Source organism: Plecotus auritus, assembly GCF_963455305.1.
Source record: "Plecotus auritus genome assembly, chromosome: 6".
Classification (NCBI taxonomy): domain Eukaryota; kingdom Metazoa; phylum Chordata; class Mammalia; order Chiroptera; family Vespertilionidae; genus Plecotus; species Plecotus auritus.
In genome coordinates, this window is record NC_137773.1 from 148,637,319 (window position 1) to 148,656,591 (window position 19,273).

Below are 19,273 nucleotides of genomic sequence, written 5' to 3' on the forward strand. Positions count from 1 at the left end.
ATTTACCATCGCACCAAAAAAGTTAAGATATCTAGGAATAAACTTAACTGAGGAGGTAAAAGACCTCTACGCGGAAAACTACAGGACACTGAAAAAAGAGATTAAGACGTAAACAGATGGAAGAACATACCATGTTTATGGGTTGGTAGAATCAACATCATTAAAATGTCCATACTACCCAAAGCAATCTATAGATTCAATGCATTCCCCATTAAAATACCAATGGCATATGTCACAGACCTAGAAAGAACTCTCCAAAAATTCATCTGGAATAAAAAAAGACCCCGAATAGCCACAGCAATCCTAAGAAAGAAGAACAAATTAGGTGGGATCTCAATACCAGATTTCAAGCTGTATTACAAAGCCACTGTTCTCAAAACAGCCTGGTACTGGCACAAGAACATATTTGCAAATGTTATCACTGATAAAGGTTTAATCTCCAACATCTACAGGGAACTTATACAACTTAATAAAAGGAAGATAAATGATCCAATGAAAAAATGGGCAACAGCACCATCCAGATATCACTGCTGACATGTACACATAAGGAAATGTTTGACATTGAAACGGGGACTCAGAACTGTTGGACATTAAAATTGGGACTCAAACATTTTTTGTTATTATATGTTTATTTCTAGTCTGTAGAGGCAAGATTTTTTAAAGGAAAGAAAATAGATACAGAGACAAAGAAGCATTAAACAGACTGTCAAACTACAGCGGGAATGCAGGGGAGGTTGGCGGTGGGAACTGTAAGAGATCAACCGAAGGACTTATACACATGCATATAAGCATAACCAATGGATACAAGACACTGGGTTGGGGGGCAGGTAAAGGCATGTACTGGGGGGTAGGGGAGGCCGGGGGGGGGGGAAGGTCAATGGGGAAAAAAAAGGATACATATGTACTACTATTTGTAATACTTCAAACAATAAAAAAAAATGGGCAATGGACCTAAATAGAATCTTTCGAAAGAAGACAGAAGGAAGGCCAAGAGACATATGAAAACATGCTCAAAGTCACTAATTATCCAAGAGATGCAAATCAAAACGACAATGCGGTACCATCTCACACCTGTCAGAATGGAAATCATCAATAAATCAACAAACGACAAGTGCTGGTGAGGATGCGGAGAAAAAGGAACCCTCATGCACTGCTGGTGGGAATGCAGACTGGTGCAGCCACTGTGGAGAATGGTATGGAGTTTCCTCAAAAAAACTAAAAATGGAACTCCCATTTGACCCAGTAATCCCACTTCTAGGAATATATCCTAAGAAACTAGAAACACCAATCAGAAAGGATATATGCACCCCTATGTTCATAGCAGCACAATTTACAATAGCTAAGATTTGGAAACAAAGTACCCATCAGTAGATGAGTGGATTAGAAAACTACATCTACACAATGGAATACTACACTGCTATAAAAAAGGAATTATCACCATTTGCAGCAGCATGGATGGACCTGGAGAGCATTATGTTAAGTGAAATAAGCCAGGCAATGAAAGAAAAATACCACATGATCTCACTCATTTATGGAAAATAAAGAACATTATAACCTGATGAATAAAAAGATAAATACAGAGGCAGTAAAGCACCGAACAGAATGTCAAATTACAGCAGGAAGGCTGGGGAGTGTTGGGGTGGGGGAGAAATAGATCAACCAAAGGACTTGTATGCATGCATATAAGCACACCAATGGACACAAGACACTGGGGGGGTGGGATGAGGGCATGCGACAGGGGATAGGGGAGGCTGGGGGAAGGTCAATGGGGGGAAAAAAGGAGATATATGTACTGTATGTAATAAAAAATGCAAAAAAAATAGTCATGGGAAGGGGTAGAGGGGATAGGAGAGAATAGGGGGAAAAAGGGACATATGTAATACTTTCAACAATAAAGATTTATAAAAAAGAAAAAAATAGTCATGGGGATGTAAAGTACAGTATACAAACTATAGTCAATTATATTGTAATAACTATGTATGGTGTTGGATGGATACTACACTTACCAAGGTGATCACTTTGTAAGGTATAGAAATGTCTAATCACTGCTATAGCCGGTCTGGCTCACTGGATAGAGCAGGGATGGGCAAACTTTTTGACTCGAGGGCCACAATGGGTTCTTAAACTGGACCGGAGGGCCGGAACAAAAGCATGGATGGAGTGTTTGTGTGAACTAATATAAATTCAAAGTAAACATCATTACATAAAAGTGTACGGTCTTTTTTTTTTTATTTCAATAGTTTTATTCATTTCAAACATTTTAACAAGAATGTAAACACTAATTATTATAATTTGAAAATTCAAAAAATGGAGGAATCATAGCACAATAACATACCTTATATTGAAGATGGCAAAGGCAAAATAAAATTGCCTAACAAAGGAAAGGTACAAAAGCCTTTCAAATTAAACTTAAATATAATAATTTAAAACTAAAACAAATAGAAAAGAACAAAATGTGTAAACAGTAAATGAAACATTTTCTTTAGTGCAACTTCCAAATTATACCCGGGACGTAGATGTAGATGGCAATGTAGACTGGGTTGAAAGGTTTTTGGTCTTTAAAACATCAACTTCAGTGGGAACAGTGTTGTTGGTCTCCTTTTTAGCTAATGCTCTGATACTGTGCTCTCCAGGGGCGTGTCTCCCTACATCACCACGATAACGTCTACGCATTCCCAGGGTGATGTCGGGGGACGCGTCCGGGGGCATTACAAGGAGCCTCTGGAAGATTGAGAGGTTGTTCCTTCTACTGAATGGGCGGATATAAATCCGCCACTCAGAAGAAGGAGCTGCGGCCGTGTTTCCCGACGTTGCCATGTTAACACTGCTGCTGGTGAAGGAGCGGAGGGGAGAGCAAGAGAACCCTCTGCTCTTTCGGCTCCGCGGGCTGGATAGAACAGCCTAATGGGCTGGATCCGGCCCGCGGGCCGTAGTTTGCCCACGGCTGGGATAGAGCATCAGCCTGCGAACTGAAGAGTCCCAGGTTCTACTCCGGTCAAGGGCATGTACCTAGATTGCAGGGTGCTCCCTGGCCTGGGCCCTGTTCAGGACTCAAGCAGGAGGCAACCAATCAATGTGCTTCTCTCACATCGATGTTTTTGTCTTCCCCTCTCTCTTCCACTCTCTTTAAAAATCAAAGGAAAAATATCCTCAGGTGAGAATTAAAAAAAAAAAAGTCTAATCTCTATGTTGTGTACCTGAAACTAGTATAATATTGTATGTCAACAGTAACTGAAAATAAATTTTTAAAAGGATATCCACTCTTTTTTTTTTTTTTTTTTTTTTTTTTTAGGATATCCACTCTTAAGTACCTACCTAAAGGTAATAAAAACATAATGTCCACACAGAGTTATACACAAATATTCACAGTACTTTTTTTTTGTTTGAAAATTACCATTTATTATACAAATTTGTAATCACATATATTCTTGAACAAATAACAACAAAGTATAAGATTATAATGCAACTGTCCGTAGAGAGCTGGTATGTCTCCTTCATAGTACTAGTAGCATATTTTCTACCCTGCCAATTTTGTCATCTCAAAGGCCCTTTTTAATTTATAATTTATAGTATTTGATTCTTGCTTTATTGTTTATAGCATTAACTCTTGAGTTTATCTTCTTGTAAGCTTATCTAGTAACTTTTAAAACATTCCTCATTTTATTTTACCTTTTTTCCCCTACCTGACCAGCACTAGTTAAATAATCTGTCTGGGCAGGGATGGGGAACCTTTTTTCTGCCAAGGACCATTTGGATATTTATAACATCATTTGAGGGCCCTACAAAATTATCAACTTAAAAATTATCCTGCTATATTTGTTCAAACATTTAATTAACTCACCACGAATTCCTTGGCAAGGCCAGACCAAAAGATTTTGTGGGCCTTAATATGGCCTATGGGCTGGAGATTCCCCACCCCTGCCCTAAAGGAAAGTAACCTTGCCATAATCAATCGGCTTTTTGGCCTACTATAACTTCCTTGTTCCTGCTCCCTTCTTTTTTTTTTTTTTTTAATATATTTTATTGATTTTTTACAGAGCGGAAGGGAGAGGAGGGATAGAGAGTTAGAAACATCGATGAGAGAGAAACATCGATCAGCTGCCTCTTGCACGCCCCCCACTGGGGATGTGCCCGCAACCAAGGTACATGCCCTTGACCGGAATCGAACCTGGGACCCTTGAGTCCTCAGGCCGACGCTCTATCCACTGAGCCAAACCGGTTTTGGCATTCCTGCTCCCTTCTGATTATAAAAGTTTTCATTCTGTACAGCTCCTTAGAGTTCCTTTCTGTTCATTAGTGAATTCTATCAAATATTTATTTATATTTTTTATATCCCTTCTCCTTTTTCACCTATTCCCCACCCCTCTTCCCTCTGGCAACCATCACTTTGTTGTTTCTATGAGTCTGTTTTTGCTTTGTTTGTTCATTTGCTTGGTTTTTTAGATTCCATATAAATGAGATCATATGGTATTTGTCCTTCTTTGACTTACTTCACTTAGCATAATACCCTCTAGGTCCATTCATGTTGTCGCAATTGACAAGATTTCATTCTTTTTTATTGGTGGAATATTAATACAATATAATATTCCACTGTGTGTGTGTGTGTGTGTGTGTGTGTGCTTGTATATCACATTTTCTTTATCAATTAATCTATCGATGAACAACTGGGTTGCTTCCATATCTTGGTATTGTAAATAATGTTGCGATAAACACAGAGGTGCATATATTTTTTTTGAATTAGTGTTTTCATTTTCTTCAGACATATATCCAGAAATGGAAGTCCTAGGTCAAATGATAGTTCTAGTTTTAAGTTTGCGAGAAATCTCCATACTATTTTCTCTAGTGACTACACCAATTTATAATCCCACCAACAGTGCATGAGGGTTCCCTTTTCTTCACATGTTGCCAACACTTAATATTTGCTGAATTCTTAATAGCTGTTCCAAAGGTGTGAAATGGTATCTCATTGTGGTTTTAATTCGCATTTCCCTAATAATTACTATATCCATATAACAGAATATCCTATATAATAAAAGTGTAATATGCAAATCGACCGAACAGCGGAACAACCGGTCGCTATGACGTGCACTGACCACCAGCGGGCAGGCGCTCAACACAGGAGCTGCCCCCTGGTGGTCAGTGCGCTCCCACAGGGGGAGCACTGCTCAGCCAGAAGGCGAGCCCAGCTGTAGTGGCAGGAGCCTCTCCCCCCGCCGAGGCAGCACTAAGGAGCAGCGAGCTGGGCTCACGGCTGGCAAGCGCAGAGACAGTGGCGGGAGCCTCTCCCACCTCCGCTACAGGTGGGCGGTAAGGAGTGAGGGGTCCCGGACTGCGAGAGCCCCAGATTGCGAGAGGGATGTCTGACTGCCGGCTTAGGCCCAATCACCGGGGGGAGCAGGTCTAAGCCAGCAGTCAGACATCCCCAGAGGGGTCCCGGACTGCAAGAGGGCACACACAGGCTAGGCTAAGGGACCCCTCCCCAAGTGCACGAATCTCATGCACCAGGCTTCTAGTTCATCAATAAAAAGGAATGTACCACTGATACATGGCATAATGTTTGTTGAGGTTCAGTCATATTGTACTAAGTGAAAAGAATCAGATGCAAAAACTGTAAAGGGAAAGCTGATCAGTGCTTGCCTTCAGCTGGGCAGGCATTGACTGCAAAAAGGCATGAGGGACCTTTTTGGAGGGAAAGGTTCTGAAACTGGATTGTGTTGATAGTTACCAAACTCTATAAATGTATTAAAAATCACTGAACTATATGCTTACAAGGGATTGATTTACGGTTTGTAAATTACACCTCAATATATCTGCTTTTAAAAAAATATGTCAAAGTCATGAAGAACAAAAACTGAGGAACTGTTCCAGTTTAAAGAATATTTAGGAGATAAGACAAGTAGAGGCAGTACTTAATCCTGGATTGTATCCTAGCCAGTGAGGGAAAAAATAGCTATAGCCCTGCCAGCTTGGCTCAGTGGATAGAGCGTTGGCCTGCAAACTGAAGGGTCCCAGGTTCGATTCCAGTCAAGAGCACACACCTTGGTTGCAGGCTCGATCCCTGGTCCTGGTTGGGGTGTCTACAGGAGCCAACCAAATGAGGTGTCTCTCTCGAATCAATGTTTCTCTCTCTCTCTGTCTCTCCCCCTCCCTTCCACTCTCTCTGAAAATCAATGGAAAAATGTCCTCAGTTGAGGAGTAACCAAAGGAAAAAGAATAGCTATAGAGAGCTTTATTAGGATCACTTGATGAAATCTGAATAAAGACTATGGATAAGAATAATATTGATGAATCAATGTTTAAGTTTCCTGATTTGTATTATTATACCCTGGGACTGTGCTTTCTTAGTTAACATACAGTGAAAGATTTAAGAGATAAAGAAGGCACAATCTCTAATTTACTCTCAAATTTTTCAAAAAAAAAAATAACATACAGATATGTAAAATATGGAGAGAGAATAATAGAGCAAATGGGCAAAACGTAAACAACAGGTGAATCTGGGTAATGGACAAATAGGAATGCCTCAGACTCTTTTGCAATTTTTCTATGAAGTTTGAAATTATATCAAAATTAAGTTACAAAAAAATAACAATTCAGGCAGGAAAAAGTGAGTGGAGGTATGACAAGCAATTAGCAAGCAATTAATTAATGCAGATCTTAAAGTCACTAAAGCCTGTCCCCCGACAACAAAAGAAAACCCAACTGCCCCAGATAACTTAGTCTGTACGACATTCTAAAATCCTGACAAGCTCTACAATGTAGCGGTTTACTGCCAGTTCTCTCAGGGCCACTCTGTCTTTCCTTCATTTCTGACACAAGCATGATTTCCAGGCGAGGGCCAAAGTAGACCTTCCAGGCCTAAATTGTTCTAGCTAAGCCACCCCAAAAAAACTAATTCTCCCCAGTAGGTTATCCCTGGAGTTCAAGTTTAGAGATTAAAAAGTAGGATTAAGGTCTATAAAGTGGCTTCTCAACTAACACAAGTGCTCCCACAGCTAACAGAGTACCTTACACAAATTTAAATACACATTTTTCTGACTGATCGCAAAGGGCAGTAGCCAAGGATAAAAACCCTCATAAGCCTGCAGGACAGGGGATGACAAGAACAGCTGCCCTGATTATAAACAATGTCTGTCTGTCTCCTTCCTTCCTTCCTCTCTTTCCTCCCCTCCCTAGAAATGCTGATCTGTCTCTTTTCTAAAGTTTCCATCTGGCAGTATCTCTCCCCCTTACCCCAATCTCCCTTACTCTCTCTCTCACAATATACTTCCAACTTCAAAAAACACACTTCATTCCTTTTTTGTTTCTTTTCATTTCTTTCTCTTTAATGTAGTCTGTGTAAAGAGAAAGATATCTGAAATGTTGTTCACCAAATACTTCTGAATGGTAGGATTTGGGTGATTTCTTTTTTCTTCGTACTACATGATCTTGTTGTGTTTTAACCAAAAAATAAAAAGCAATGCATTTTTTAAAAAAATTCCTAACTCTAGCAAATCAGTTCATTTGAACCTTTTATATTCTCACCCTTGCTTTTGAAAAAAAAAAAATTTAAGTGACTTTTTCTTATGAATGATCTTGAATGTTGTTTCCCTGATGAGTGTCCCTGTATGGGGAAAAAAACAAAAACCCTCCCCACCTACTCTCTCTTGCTTTTCATCTACCCTTCATGCCACCCCTGGTGATTGATACAGGAGGAAGCTACGGAACAGACACAATGGGGCAGAGAACAATGAGAGATAGGAAAGCTCTGACCAGGACACAGTTTAGAGAACTAAGTCCTATGCTGTTTTACTCTCTATTCTCTGTTGACAGGTATCTCACCAGAAAGATGTCTGCGTAGCCAGCCAAAGACTCTACTCCCTCTTGAATCCGTGCTCCCCCAGAGTCATTCAGTCCAATCACTGGAGCCCCCACTGTCATGGCCTGGTCCATGATCTGAGAGAGCAGAGAAATCTTTTGTGAGACAACTGATCCTGTTATCAAATACAGCATTTACAAAGCACCACAGTGTTTCCTGGACAATGTTCTGAGGGCACTTTTCAAAACAGAGTGGCACTGGCTTCATTCCCATGATGATTGGGTATCATCATGGAAGACAGAGAACCATATTTTAAAGGGCTAAAGACACCCAAAAATCCAAGTGCCAAAGCACTTCCCATTAGCAGGGGATAATACTTCTCATGGCATGTCTAGAACCATAGGCTGAGGCTATAGCCATGTACCACAGAACGATATTTACTCAATGATGGACCACATATTTAACAGTGGTCCCGTAAGATTATAATGAAGCTGAAAAATTCCTATTGTCCAGTGATGTCATAGTTGTTGTAATGTGATAGCACAACGCATTACTCAAGTGTTTATGGTGATGCTGGTGTAAATGCCAGTCCTATAAAAGTATAGTAGCACAGCCCTGGTCAGTGTTCCCAGTGGTTAGAGCATCGGCCCAAACACCGAAGGGTCTCAGGTCCAATTCCCGGACAAGGGCACATACCTGGGTTACAGGTTTGATTCCCAGGCCAGCCAGGGAGCATGTGGGAGACAACCAATGTGTCTCTCTCACATTGATGTTCTATGTATTTTTTCTCTCCCCCACTCCCACTCCCTGTAAAAAAAATCAATCCTCCAGTGAGGATTAACAACAACAAAAAAGTATAGTACAGCACATAATACTTAATAATGAATGACTATGGCACTGGCTTATGTATTTACTATAATATACTTTTTAAAAATCTTTATTGTTGCCCTAACCGGTTTGGCTCAGTGGATAGAGCGTCGGACTGAAGGGTCCCAGGTTCGATTCCGGTCAAGGGCATGTACCTTGGTTGCAAACACATCCCCAGTAGGGGTGTGCAGGAGGCAGCTCATTGATGTTTCTCTCTCATCGATGTTTCTAACTCTCTCCCTCTCCCTTCCTCTCTGTAAAATATCAATAAAATATATTTAAAAATAAAAAAATAAAATAAATAAAAATCTTTATTATTGATACTATATCTTTTATCATTATTTTAGCGTGTACTCTTATTCTTAAAAAATAGTTTGCTGTAAAACAGTAAGCTGTGTTACACCGGCAGCAGCTTCATACATCTTGTGCTTGACGTGTCTCTTGATTGTATCATTTTTCTCTTGTGTTTTATTTAATCTCATGTTGTTTTGTACAATAACATGCTGTGCAGGCTTGTAGCCTAGGAGCATTAGGCTACCATATGGCCTAGGTGTGTAGTAGGCTATGCCATCTAGATTTGTGTAAGTACATTCTGATGTTCATACAACAAAACCGACTAACATAATGAACAACATAAACTGATGAACAAAAACAGATCCAGAGAAACATCAATCAGAATGTCAAACCTCAGGGAAGATAGGGGACGGTGGGGGTACGGGGGAGAAATCAACCAAAGGACTTATATGCATGCATATAAGCCTAATCAACGAGGGGGAGGGGGCATGAATGGGGGTGGGGGGTAATGGGAGAATAAGGACACATATGTAATACCTTAATCCAGTAGTCAGCAAATTGCAGCTTGCAAGCCACATGCGGCTCGAGAGCCGTGGTTTGCCGCTCTGTTGACTAATGAGTTTGCCGACCACTGGGATAGGGGCTTAATCACAAGGAACAACAGCCTGTAATTATTGGAATCGAGAGTCGAGGTCAGTGGTCAGCAAACTCATTAGTCAACAGAGCGGCAAACCATGGCTTGCGAGCCGCAGTTTGCCGACCACTGGATTAAGGTATTACATATGTAATATGTTTGCCGAACACTGCCTTAATCAATAAAGAAATTTTAAGAAAAACAACTAACAATGCATTTCTCAGAACATTGCCCATTAAGTGGCACGTGACTATAATATTTTTAAGCAGCCAGTGTGTTTCCAGTTACTCTTTTGAAAGAACAGATAGATAGAATGGCAAAGAAGTGTTTTCATGAAAGTAAATGTGGACCCATCTGTTAACCTGAGGCCGGGCTCAGGCCTGCTTTTACTTCTGAGACAGATTATCCTCATGCGTTAGTAGCTGACAGCCTAATGAGCAATATTCCTAAGAGCCCTTGACAGTTTACAAAGCACTCTGACTTCCATTATCTCGTTTAACAATTGTAACAGAAGCAGTAAAAGAGAAAAATTAGGTTTCAAAGTTAAATGATTGGCTCAAGGACTCAGGAGTAATAAATGACAGGACCATGTCTAGAATCCAAGTGTTCCATTACATAGGAAAGCCCTGTCTAGCTACTAATAGTCAACTCTACTTTTACTCCAAAATTCTCTAAATATGATCTACACTTTTATTCATCTCCAGAGCATCTCATCTCTAGCACTGTTATTAAAACACCATCATGTAATCCTTGCAATGCTCTTTATCTTTTAGCACCTGGACTCTCCACCGAGACCATAGGGTCCTCAGAACCCCAAGGCATCTGTGAAAGGATTTGAGGAACTCAATGAACTTGGATGGGGAAAAAATTTACATCTTTATCTTTATTACCTTTACCCGATCTTTAGCATTTCCTTCAATTATGAATACAGACCAAAAAACACATAAGTACTAGAAATACCTGTGACTTTGTCATTAATAGCAACCACAAATATTTCTGTGTCACATTCAAGTTGTTGCAAATACCTTGAAATATTTTTATTCATGCCTATTTGAAATTATAGCACATTAGACCCACTGCTAAATCTTATTTAATGCATTAATAAAGCACATATATTACAAATGTGATGTTTTAAAATTTTTATTTTTAATCTTTTGTAGTCCTACGCATTTTATTTGAAGCATGTAAAACAATGAGAGTCCAGGCTTCAAAAGCCTGCCAAAGAGATCCATAGTACAAAAAATATTAAGAACTCCTGCCCTGGACTGAAGGCACCATATCTTTCTTACCTCTGCCCCATCCCACATACTCAGTGTCTTGCACCCCAAAGATACTCAATATGTACTATGTAACTGAGGAAAGTACTGGGTTTGTTGTTACTATTAAATACTTACTTTGCAGATCTTTTGGGCATGTGCTCCTGACAGACTGCCTCCAAAAACTGTAAAATCCTAAAAAGTAAACAAATCAACAAATAAAATATAGTGACTAACCAGAGATGAAGAGCCAGTAGTAGGAGGAAATAAAAAATTCATAGATAAAGTCTTTAAAGGATTTCCAGAAGTTAAAAAAAAATTTAAGTCTGATTTATAAATTATCCCACAGAATAGTGAATATATACATATATATTTTTTTATTGATTTGAGAGAGAAACATCGATTTGTTGTTCTACTCATTTATGCATTCATTGGTTGATTCTTGTATGTGCCCTGACTGGGGATCAAACTCACAACCTTGGCTTATGGAAACAATGCTCCAACCAACTGAGCCAACCGGCAGGACAGAATAGTGATTATCTTTAAGGGAGTAAATACACTTTCGAGAGCAAAAGATCTAGTCTTTGTTCTACAAAAATCATCTGTAGCTCTGAGGAAAGGAAAATTTTTCAGACAGAATTAAAAATCAGATTCTATGGAAAAGTGAATCAGAGCCCTCAATGCTTCTTTTGCTTATGGATTTTCATTACCCTCTGATGTGAAGGGCTTCTTTGTAGAAATGACCCCCTTCCTAAACACACCCCCAAAAGACAGTGGTGATTTAAAAACACATGATGGCCCTAACCGGTTTGGCTCAGTGAATAGAGCGTCGGCCTGAGGACTGAAGGGTCCCAGGTTCGATTCCAGTCAAGGGCATGTACCTTGGTTGCAGGCACATCCCGGTGGGGGGCATGCAGGAGGCAGATGATTGATGTTTCTAACTCTCCCTCTCCCTTCCTCTCTGTAAAAAATCAATAAAATATATTTAAAAAAACAACACATGATGGCCAAAAAAGGAAGAGGAAACAACAGAAAAGAAACTGGACAAGTTTGAATTGAAAGCACAAGAAGCCCTAACCAGTTTGGCTCAGTGGGTAGAGAGTCGCCTGTGGACTGAAGGGTCCCGGGTTCGATTCTGGTCAAGGGCATGTACCTCAGTTGTAGGCTCCTGCCAGGCCCGGGCCCTGGTCAGGGCACGGGCAGGATGCAGCCAATCGATGTTTCTCTCTCGTATCGATATTTCTCTGTCTTTCCCTCTCTCTTCCACTCTTTCTAAATATCAATGGAAAAATATCCTCAGGTGAGGATTAAAAATAAATAAATAAATGTAAAAAAGAGGGAACCATTTGGAAAAAAAGAAAGAAAGCACAAATAGAAGCCTATGCACCTGCCCAGGGAGTAACCATAAGAAAGGGACAATCCTGGAAAGTGTGTGGGGTGGGGGGCGCAAATTAATACGAAGTCTGTGTTAGGAGCAGTTACACCCCACGGGGCCTCATGTTCACTTTGAGAGGAGAAAGCTTTATTCTCTAAATAAATTTAACCAGAGGGGGCTCTGGCCAGGTGGCTCACTTGATTGCAGCGTCATCCCATGCACCAAAAAGTTGTGGGTTCAATTCCCAAATGGGGCATCTATGGAAAGCAACCAATCAATGTTTCTCTCTATATCTATCTATGTATCTATCTCCCCCTACTCCCCCTTCCTCTCTCTATAAAATCAATTTTAAAAAAACAAAACAATGACATCCTCACATGAGGATTAAAAAATAAATAAGTGAAAGAAAGTTAATTTAACCAGAGGGGTTCTGGACTCACAATCACCAGCAACAAACGAAGAAAAAGGTGAAACTGAAAACAGGTGAGATTAGGAGCCTGTACACCAAGCATGTCAAACTCAAAGGCTAACACGGGCCAAATAAACAAGATTTAGGTTTATGTGGGTCGCAAAAAAACAAAAGCTTCAATTTTCATAGAAATGTAGGTTTATTTCAATAGAGACATGCTGGCCAAAACCGGTTTGGCTCAGTGGATAGAGCGTCAGCCTGCGGACTGAAGGGTCCCGGGTTCGATTCCGGTCAAGGGCATGTACCTTGGTTGCGGGCACATCCCCAGTGGGAGGTGTGCAGGAGGCAGCTGATCGATGTTTCTCTCTCATCGATGTTTCTAGCTCTCTATCCCTCTCCTTTCCTCTCTGTAAAATATCAATAAAATATATATATAAAAAAAAATTAATATTTTTCTCGAACATTAACTTACCAGACACTAAATAACTGCACAATAAGCATAATGCAAATAAACCTATTTTTCTTGTTCTCTGAAAGCAAAATATTTCCTGTTGCGCACACCAAACAAGTCAGTCCAAGACTAATGATGTGACAATCGGCTGCTAAAATATTCGCTGCTAGTATTAGTGGAGAGAAATGGTGCACCTGGGCGTAAGGTGCATAAGGGAAATGAATGCAACACGATAATAGTAATCAGTCATTAGAGAACATTGTAGTTCATTATTAATAATTATGTATAACAGGATACTGTAAAAATTAAGTTGCAAAATTTTTATTAAAACATTTCTTACATACCGTTATATTGGCTGGGCCACAAAAGTATTCGTTGTGGGCCACATGCAGCCCGTAGGCCACAAGTTTGACATGCTTGCTGTACACTAAATGATGAACCAGCACTGGCCCCTCCTTTCCCCCTACTCCCCTCCCCAGAAAACACACCTACAGCCAATTCTCAGGTAAGAGACTGAGGCTGTTACTGTGGAAAAACAGAAGCTCCCCAGAAAAAATGCCTACAGATATTGAGGCAAGATAGTAAGACACTAGGAAAATTCCCTGTAAACTGGAATAGGGAAACTGAGACAGATGGCTGAACAAACTGGCCAAGTAATTTAGAGCCAGATACAGAAGGTCACCTACCTAGAGATAACATCTAGGCCTCAGCTGTATTTCAGCCCCAGGCCAAGAAAAGCAGCAAAACCAGGTGAGAGACGCCAGGACCAACTACAACTATGATGACTAATGACCCCGTGCCCTGGCTCCAACCAATCAGTGGAGACTACGACCCTGAAAGGATACACCTGGAAAAGCTGATGACTATTATATTGAGATCCTTCCCTAAGATCTCCCCTAAACACCCAGCTTTTAAAAACCTTCAAAATGAAAGTCCCAGAGCTCTCTCTCCCTCCCTAGAGTACGCCCACACCTTTCCCTTTCCCTTCTTCTTCCCCCACAGGTGAGCATCCCCTAAACTAACTTGAAGGGACTCCATGAGACTTACCACCAGGGGAGCAATAGATAGCTGCAGCTCGTCCAGGGCTAACCCCCAAACCTGTCTCCAAGACCCCCTTTTCTTTGACTTCTCATTTCTTCCCTATAACATTTCTAAAAATTCAGTGGCTTGAAACAACATAAATTTATTACCTTACAGTTCTGTAATTTAAAAGTACCACACGGGTGGCTCAGTTGGTTGGAGCTCGTCCCGATACACCAAAAGGTTGTGGGTTCATTTCCCAGTCAGATATCTAGGTTGCTGGTTCAATCCTGGTCAGGGCGCATAATGGAGGCAACTGATTGATGTTTCTTTCTCACATCCATGTTTGTCTCTCTCTCTAAAATCAATTATAAATAAATAAATAAATAAATGTCCTACATGGGTCTCATTGAGTTAAAATCAAGGCTAGCAGGGCTATGCTCCTTTCTGGATGCTCCAGGGAATAATCTGTTGTGTGTGTGTGTTTTGTCTTCTCCAGCTTTTAGAGATCGTCCATATTCCTTTGCTCATGACCCCCTCTTCTAAGCCATCTCCTAAGCCAGTAACTACAGGTCAAGGCCTTCTCCCAACTCCTATGCCTCCTTCTCTGCCTCTGTCTTCCACTTTTAAGGACACTTATGGTTACACTGGGCCCACCTGGATAACCCAGGCTACTCTATTTTAAGGTCAGCTGATTAGCAACATTAATTCCATGTACAAGATTAATTCCCCTTTGCCATGTAAGGTAATATATTCACAGGTTTCAGGGAATAGGACTTGCACATCTTTGGAGGCCATATTCTGCCCACTATATTCTCCTATGGTCTTAATGTAAAGAAACTGTATGTGTTTTGATTCAGCCTGATAAAACTGGTTTGAACATTTTCATGAAAGCCAAAAACGCCCGTGGTTCTGAGAGTCAAGTTCCCTCCACCCAGGCTTCATCAAGGTCTCTCAGGTCCACACACCCTACCCAGGACATAGCTGCCCTCCAGATACACAATCAACCTGCCAAGACTTACAAGATTACTGACCTGTGATCCTCCCCCAAAGAGACTAGGGAGCCAAAACCGGTTTGGCTCAGTGGATAAAGCGTCAGCCTGCGGACTGAAGGGTCCCAGGTTCGATTCCAGTCAAGGGCATGTACCTTGGTTGCGGGCACATCCCCAGTAGGGGGCGTGCAAGAGGCAGCTGATCGATGTTTCTCTCTCATCGATGTTTCTAACTCTCTATCCCTCTTCCTTCCTCTCTGTAAAAAATCAATAAAATATATTTAAAAAAAAAAAGAGACTAGGGATCTGTCTCCCTAAGAAAAACACAAAGTATAATATTATGTACATATGCACTGAAAAAGAGGAAGTAAATCCCTCATCTGTCCCAAACTACATGCAAGTTTCCCAAGTCTGTTTTCTCTTCACATATTTTGCTCCTGGCTCTGCCCTGGAGGAAAGCTCCACCTCTTGCAGTTATGAAATACCTGACTGAAGATGTAAACCAATCTTCCGTTGATTCGGCCACGTCCAGTGACAACACTGTCTCCAGGAAACTACCAAAAAAATTTTTTAAAGTAAAGGTTAAAAAACACAAATGTTTCTTTTAGTAAATTTAGTAATTATGACCCAATGAAAGATGCCCCCCAAAAAAAACACCCCAAATTCTTTAAAATTCCATATGAATTAGGAACACAAAGGAATATCCCTTCCCCTCCTCAGCTAGTACTAAGCTACTGCTTTAACAGAAATGGAGGGTGCCATAGTCTTAGGCCTCATCTCCTTCCTAAAAGCAGAATTATCAATAGACCCTCTAGGGCTGTCACTACCAAATGCTAACAGGAAGGAAAAAGACATAAAAAAATATGGCAACTTCTACAAACCCCACACCCCACCCACAAACCTTAAAAAGGATTCCAACCTATCATTTTGCTTGGAATCCTTGCAATCACTGTGTGGCCTATAATAGCCCAAATGGAGCCAGCTGGTTTGATGCCAAGTTTACAAATCTTTGGTCTCAAACACCATATATGCAGACCTGAAGAAAGCTGACCAAAGCAAGCCCAAAGAACTCTGCACACTCATGGAGAACACTCAATTGAAGGAAGAAGTGTCAGTGATTCTGACCTCAAAAACTCCAAGGCAGACAAAGAGAAAAAAAGAAAAGAAAAACTCCAAGTCATAAACTTAGTGTGTGAGAGGCAAGTGGTCAGTCTCTAAGGGTCTCTGATGCCTAGTCAGATCAGAACGCAACTAAAAGATTTTCTCACCTTTTCTTCCAAGTTTGTCGTTCTATACATGTGAGAACTCTGAACCCACAACCAGAGCCTTAGGAGCTGAGCCAGAGTCCCACTGCACAAGGTTATTAGCAGTCCACTCACATTCCTTCATCTGCAGACAAAGGTAAGTGGGGGACCTGGAGGCCACAGGAGAGCCTCTCCAGCGGCATTCTTGCATTCTAGGGCCCTAAAGCATGAAAATGTTTCAATGTATCCTGAGTCCCAGAAGAATTTCATTAGTCTAGTGCAGCCATTGTCAAATGGCTGTACAGCAAAAATTTTTAAAAAATGCTATACCTGACTATTTAATCAGGGGCACTGACCTTTTTCCCCTTAGACGGTAAAAAAAAAAAAAAAAAAAAAAATGACAACAGCCAACACAATAGCTGTCCAGTGTGAATGAATCAAAATTATACCTATTTTTTGTCAGATCAGCAAAAAATACAACTTTTTTTTGGTATGCCTCAGAATTTTAGTAATTAATGTGTGACATGAGATGAAAAAGGTTGAAAATCGTTGGGTAGGCCAGCAAGGCCACAGCAGGAAAATACAACTTAGAGGCTCACAACACCATTGTGAACAGATACCTTATTCTTATCAGCAGCCATTCCGAAATCTGCACATCTGTGTTCCACAAACATGTCGCTCTCAACAAAACTGTCAGGATCCAACAAGAGACTGATCCGTTCTCTAGCCGTTAGCTTTCCCTAAAATGCAACAAAAATCATTCAGTGATATCATCATAGACAAAGTAAGCAAGGAGTGCTCGTAGGAGGGTTAGAAGAACAGGTTTTGCCCCTTCACCTCAAGTGAAAGCCTATATTCCATCAACCTGTCTAAGAGACAGGTGTTATCAGTAGACTTCACCTAGTTAGAAAATCAGAGTAGACAGAGTACTCCAGGAGCCACTAACTGTGGAAGACAAATATCCTATATAATAATCCTACATAATAAAAGTGTAATATGCAAATCAACTGAAAGGCCGAACAATGGAGGAACACCGACCATCCGGGACCACACTATGACACCCACTGGCACCAGCCAAGGCGGGTGCGATGCAATTGGTCAGGCCGGCCATCGCCCCATGATCACCAAGCAGAGGGAGGCCCAGGCCACCGGTCAGGGTGCCTGTGGCTGGAGGGAAGCAGGTGCTGACAGCGGGGGGGAAAGGAAGGCCTACTCTTGCATGAATTTTATGCATCGGGCCTCTAGTATATATATATATATATATATATATATATATATATATATATATATATATATATATATATATAAATAAAAAGAAAGAAACTGTCACCTTTAGACCCTTGTCAAATGGGAATTTTACAACACCTAACTCAACACTCAATTCAGACTCACAGGGCTGGTTCAAATCTCCTCACGAAGATCCCAGGCTTCCTCCCTAGTCACCGCCCCCACACTTGTGAGTTATGCTTCAGTGCCCTTCACCTCTAAAAATTTCTCTTCTGCACTTTCCAGGTTGGTTATTTAATTCATCCAGCAAATCGGTCCAGACATACACATGTCAGGGACGCAGTACGCGAGTCTAGTTTGAAGTCCCAGAGATAACCAACAGATCTGGACCTGTTTCCTCTGCTGCTAATCGGCCCACCCAGCATACCTCCATCAACGCCTGGGCAGTGGGTAGCAGTGTCTAGGCTGCTCACTCCAGCCAAAGATATAAACTAACATGAACACCCCCAGAAAAACCACCTACTTTAGAAGTGTGCCTTTCCTACCCGGCAGGTCGATGCACGCGGAGACCCTGAGATCCTAAAGGGGCTTAGCTGGTGTTCTGGGGACAAGTCCCACAAGTTCCCCGCATGCACCACACACCCCACCCCAGGTTAATGTAAGAGTTTGCTTATGTTACTTCCCCTGCCACCTGTCTTGATTTTACTGCTTCCATAATGGAGCAAGAACCATTCTTTCATGGGGCATGAGAAGAATAAGCATAATTTTTAAAAATGAAGTGCCTATCATTGCTTCACTATCTCTATTTTAACAATAAGATTGTGAGGGGAGAATTATTACTATCCTCTGTTTAGAATAACTTGACTCCTAAAGATTAGTAACTTGTCCAAAAGTTTACAGCTGTTGAGTGGAGAGCCAGGTCCGCCTAACAAACATTCCAAGGGGAAGCAGAAAGTGATAAAGCACAACAGGGCTCTGGGGGAAGGCAACAAGTTCTCAAGGTGAACATTCTCGACCCCGCCTCTCCTCAGCTTTGCACGGATTGGCTGGGAGGCCTCGGGCGCCCGGAGCAGGGCGCGCTGTGATAGGTCGCGAACGCCGGGGCGGGACGGCCTCGGTCCCCCCCGGACTTACTCGCTTGTGCTGCGCGTCAATGCGGCGCTGGCCCCCTCCCATCAGCGCGGCGCGGCGCTTGTCCTCTATGCGCTCGTTAATGGAGACGGGTTGACTGCACAGGCTGCGGACTGCGACCCGGAGACCGCTCACCCCAACACTGAGCCTTGTACCAGCCGCCGCCACGCACATTGCCGCCGCCACGCGCATTGCCATCGCCATATTTGTTCCGCCGGCGCGCCCCCAACCAGCAACCTGAGTACGCAAGTGCGTGGCCGAGCGTCAGTGTAGCGGGGTCTGCGCCTGCGCAACGTCAGCGGGACGTAGAGGCTGGATTGGAATGCAGAGCATGCGTGGGAGGAAGGCCTTAGATTTCCAGATCCGGGGCCGCCCTACAGCGTCGCCCAGAGAATTGGGAATGGTCCTCTGATCGCGTACCCTCCTGGCCACACACAAAAGACCTCGGTCCTTGCTCTTCTCTGACTACCTAGACGTCTAGTTTTCTCATCCCACTTGCCCCAGGAAATAAATAATGAATTAACCAACATTTTTTGAACAGTGAACCAGGTGAGGCATTAAGCACTTACTTGAATTAG

At 41.7% G+C, this 19,273-nt stretch overlaps 1 protein-coding gene across 3 annotated transcripts in view; it reads right to left on the reverse strand.

The window, feature by feature from the left end:
* PCCB (propionyl-CoA carboxylase subunit beta) overlaps nucleotides 1-18,936 on the reverse strand; it is an 88,302-nt gene extending 69,366 nt beyond the window's left edge. Inside the window, exons 1-5 of one of the 3 annotated variants that reach the window (XM_080674897.1) lie at nucleotides 18,831-18,936; nucleotides 16,958-17,077; nucleotides 15,579-15,647; nucleotides 10,985-11,041; nucleotides 7,819-7,932 (exon numbers count right to left, since the gene is read on the reverse strand). In XM_080674897.1, coding sequence (XP_080531023.1) covers nucleotides 7,819-7,932; nucleotides 10,985-11,041; nucleotides 15,579-15,647; nucleotides 16,958-17,077; nucleotides 18,831-18,899 — 429 coding nt within the window. In that variant the 5' untranslated portion in view covers nucleotides 18,900-18,936. Of the gene's footprint in view, nucleotides 1-7,818; nucleotides 7,933-10,984; nucleotides 11,042-15,578; nucleotides 15,648-16,957; nucleotides 17,078-18,698 lie in introns of all 3 variants that reach the window. The other 2 variants (XM_080674895.1, XM_080674896.1) reach the window with 2 other exon arrangements.
* Nucleotides 18,937-19,273: the final 337 nt, after the last annotated feature.